This window comes from Populus alba, chromosome 11, assembly GCF_005239225.2.
Source record: "Populus alba chromosome 11, ASM523922v2, whole genome shotgun sequence".
NCBI lineage: Eukaryota > Viridiplantae > Streptophyta > Magnoliopsida > Malpighiales > Salicaceae > Populus > Populus alba.
The window spans coordinates 22,505,359-22,509,609 of record NC_133294.1 but is presented as its reverse complement, the minus strand read 5'-3'; the positions used below and the strand labels follow the sequence as shown (position 1 = coordinate 22,509,609).

General features: G+C 32.4%; 1 protein-coding gene across 1 annotated transcript; it reads left to right on the top strand.

The window, feature by feature from the left end:
* Window positions 1-2,455: 2,455 nt before the first annotated feature.
* Window positions 2,456-4,251, top strand: LOC118045313 (monolignol oxidoreductase AtBBE-like 13). Its single transcript, XM_035053912.2, has one exon. The coding sequence runs from the start codon at window positions 2,471-2,473 to the stop codon at window positions 4,109-4,111; it is 1,641 nt and encodes a 546-aa protein (XP_034909803.1). The 5' UTR covers window positions 2,456-2,470; the 3' UTR covers window positions 4,112-4,251.

The window sequence follows — 4,251 nt, the reverse complement described above, 5'->3', positions numbered from 1 at the left end:
AACACCAAAATTGTATAATATTAGTTATTTTTAAAGTTAAAGGACCAAAGTATATCTTTCCCAAAACTTCTAGCGCATCATCCATGTTTGGTGTCTTTTTAATTTTGGTCCCAATTCTTCCAATTCATCCTTTGCCTAAAAAATCCAAATCAATTGGCCTTCAATCAAGATCAAATTGCATAAAATAAAATCTTAAGAATCAAAATAAATTTTTAAAAAGTATACAGGACCATCAATTTTTTTTTTCTAAGTTTTTTTTTTATGTCTCTATATTTTACTTTGATTATTGATTTTATAGTCTTTTCAATATACTCTCTATTATTATTATTATTATTATTATTATTATTATTATTATATATATAAAGGTTAGGCCATGGACAAAATCAGATTGTGCAATTGACAAATTAATTAGCTTGGGTGAAATGTAAACCTGCTTAGATATTGTCATTCCCTAGTTTTCAAGTTAAACCCAACTCAGTGGCCAAATTTGAGATTACATGCGGCTTTAGGCAACTTTTCAAATTTGACTGCTGCGGCTACTTGCATGCACCTTGTCATTTTAAACTTTTCAAAAGATTGATTGTAAAAAACAATTCCACATACAATTGCATGCACCTAATAGTTTTAAGATCTTTTACATGTGCGTATTTTGTTTTTAAGATATGACAGAGAGCCAATAATTCTTTGCGCAACTGCTAATTTTCAATAATGCCGTTTTTACGGGTTAAAGTCAAAGAAGAAACTTAATTTGATTTGATTAACATTGGATTGGGATTGAATTTGGTTAAAACTATAAGAGGTTAAATCGTTATAACGAGATTGGATTTAAAAGGTTTTTTTTTAAATTGATGTGATTATCAAAATCAACTTGTATGTATATCAATTAATTTAATAAATTTTGTAATTAACGATATCTGAAAAATCTTAAAATGAGCTTATGAAGTTGCAGTTTTTATTAATTTTTTAATTAATTTTGAATTTTTAGTTTTATTTTTTGGATTCCATGCTACTTTTTATATGAATTAAAACTCGACTATTTATATTTTGTAAAGGTTAGTTTCAAGCCTATTAGTTGAATTGTAATTTTTTTTAGGGTACAATATTAAAAAAGATATTAAAATCATGAATTAGAGTCTGTCTATGATTTTTCTTTTTAAAATTCTGTTTTCTTTATTCTTACGTTTCTTTGGCTGCGTCTCCGAAACACTTGTCAAACTGACCGAATTTAAAATTACTTATTTCTAAATGTTTTAGGCAGCTTTTCAATTTGATTGCTTTGACTACATTCCTTGTCATTTCAAACTTTTCAAAATATTTTATGAAGTATATAAATATTTTTTTAAAGAATACGTTGCAAATCATTGTTAACTTAACATCATTAATTGTGGATTATAATAGTAATTCATAGTATTTTATTTTTTTTAAAAATTTCTATTATAATTTTTTAAAATTTATTTATATCAATTTATCTTTTAAAATTAAGATTGTTAAAAATTTAGTTTCATAATTTTTTTTATTTTTGCTTTTATATGAGGTTAGTGTGGTTTACGGGTTTGCCAAGATAACCCAGATTGTCTCGGTTTGAAAGTTTGATAGGTCTTTTTCTTTTTAATTGAACTTGATTTTTTTGTAGTTTATTTGTTTTCTCACATAGTTAACAAAAATACTTTTAGCAAAAAATCATATTATTAAACTTTATAAAGTAATAAAAATTAAAGGGTGTGAGGAACACATTGCACTGTGAATGATAATAGTAATTCACAGTATTTTGCTTTCTTTCTTTTTTCGTTTTTTAATTTTTGTTATGAATTTTTTTCAAAATTTTTTTGTCGATTTCTTCTTTTAATATAGGGAAGATTATGAGTTTGACTTCATAATTTGTTTCTTTTAATTTTACCTCTCTATAAGGCTAACATGGTTTGTATGTTTTCTAGAATAACTTGGGTTGCTCTAATTTATGAGTTTGGTGAGGTGATCTTTTTTTAATTGAACTTAGAGTGTTTTTATTATCTATTCTTTTCTCATATAGTTAAGAAAAAGTTTTATAAAAAAAGTGATGTTATTAAACTTTATAAAGTACATAGACTAACTCATAGGTTTGGTTAGTTGACTTGATTCGCGGGTTTGACAAGTTTAACTTTTTTAAATTAGTTTTTTTTTCATTCTTAGATACTGGGTTAATTGAGAATTTAGTTTAATAATTGGTTTCGTTTTTCCTAACTATATGAGAAGAGTTTAACTACAGTTGATAACTTTTTTAAAGATCACAGATATATCAATTGTTTAGAATCACAATTCAATTCTAATGTCATAATTAAACATTTTACTACAAAGACTAGAGTAATATTATATTTCTAGGATAATGCAAAGATTAAACCAATTTACGATCAACTCCTCACAGCTCCTCTATAAGAGCACCTTGAGGCTTCAATTCTTGAAGACAAGCCAAAGAAGCAAGAAAGCAAGCAAAATGGTGCCTTCAAATTCTCCCTTACTTTCAATCCTTCTGGTCCTACTCCTATCTCCATTTATAGTTTCACATGCACTTCAGGATAGGTTTCTGAAATGTCTCTCAAGAACTTCAGAATCATCCTTTCCTTTTTCCACTGTCTTGTATACTCCAAAAAACTCTTCCTTCAGTAGTGTTTTACAATATTCTGCTCAAAACCTCAGGTTCACCTTGCCTTCAGTACCGAAACCTGAGTTTATCTTCACTCCTTTACAAGAATCTCACATCCAAGCTGTTGTTATTTGCTCTAAGCAGCTTGGAATTCACCTTAGAGTCCGTAGCGGAGGCCATGATTTTGAGGGACTCTCTTATGTTTCAGAAATTGAGTCACCTTTCATTGTTGTGGACCTTGTCAAGCTCCGGTCCATCAGCGTTGATATTGAGCACAACAGCGCGTGGGTTCAGGCGGGTGCCACCAATGGAGAATTTTACTACAGAATTTCTGAGAAAAGCAACACCCATGGCTTCCCAGCTGGCACTTGCACAAGTTTAGGTATGGGTGGGCACATTTCAGGAGGTGCATATGGTGCCATGCTGCGAAAATATGGCCTCGCTGTTGACAATGTCGTTGATGCACATATAATTGATGTTCATGGAAGACTTCTAGACCGAAAAGCCATGGGCGAAGATCTTTTTTGGGCCATCAGAGGAGGCGCAGGTGGCAGCTTCGGAATCGTCACCGCCTGGAAGGTAAAATTAGTTCCTGTACCACCAGCTGTGACAGTATTCACTGTTACCAGGACGTTAGAACAAGGTGCAACTAAACTCCTCTATAGATGGCAACAAATTGCTGATCAAGTACTAGACGAGGATCTTTTCATCAGAGTTCAAATTGGGACAGCTAATGTCAGTAGGCAAGGTAAAAGAACTATCACCACCTCTTACAATGCCATGTTTCTTGGTGACGCCAACAGGCTTCTCCAGGTAATGAAACACAGCTTCCCTGAATTGGGTTTGACACGACAGGATTGTATCGAAACAAACTGGATCAATTCTACTGTATATATGTCAGGCTTTGCAAATAATACCCCTCCTGAAGTTCTCCTTCAAAGAATTAACAATGACAGGGCCTACTTCAAAGGCAAATCTGACTATGCCAGAAAACCCATACCTGAAAAGGCACTTGAAGGGTTATGGGAGAAGTTATTTGAAGCAGAGAGTCCTCTAGTAGTGTTCACTCCTTACGGTGGAATGATGAACCGAATTTCAGAATCTCAGACTCCTTTTCCTCATAGAAAAGGTACCAAGTTCATGATCCTTTACTGGTCCAGCTGGCAAGATGCAACGGAAAACGTTGCAGAGCATATAAATTGGACTAGGAGGGTTTACAGTTACATGACACCTTATGTCTCAAAGAATCCTAGGGAAGCATATGCTAATTACAGGGATCTTGATCTGGGCATGAACAGAAATTCTAACACAAGTTTTGTCGAAGCGAGTGCTTTTGGTACCAACTACTTCAAGGGTAACTTCTACAGGTTGGTGCACGTGAAGACCAAAGTTGATCCTGATAATTTCTTCAGGCACGAACAAAGCATCCCACCTCTTCCACAACAAATGGGATTAAGAAATGAAGTGGAATTCATCTCCAGCAAAGCTTAGTTGGATCACTATTCTCACAAGTCATGATAGGAGGACCTTTTGTTTTAATACTATAGCTAAATAAAGAAATGTCATTCTGTGCAATCATGCTGTATTGCGGTTTTTTTTATTATTATTATAAATAAAAGCTTTGCATCAAA

Bases quoted from the DNA above. Each gene is read 5' to 3' on its own strand.
- LOC118045313 (XM_035053912.2), top strand. From the start codon at position 2,471: ATGGTGCCTTCAAATTCTCCCTTACTTTCAATCCTTCTGGTCCTACTC.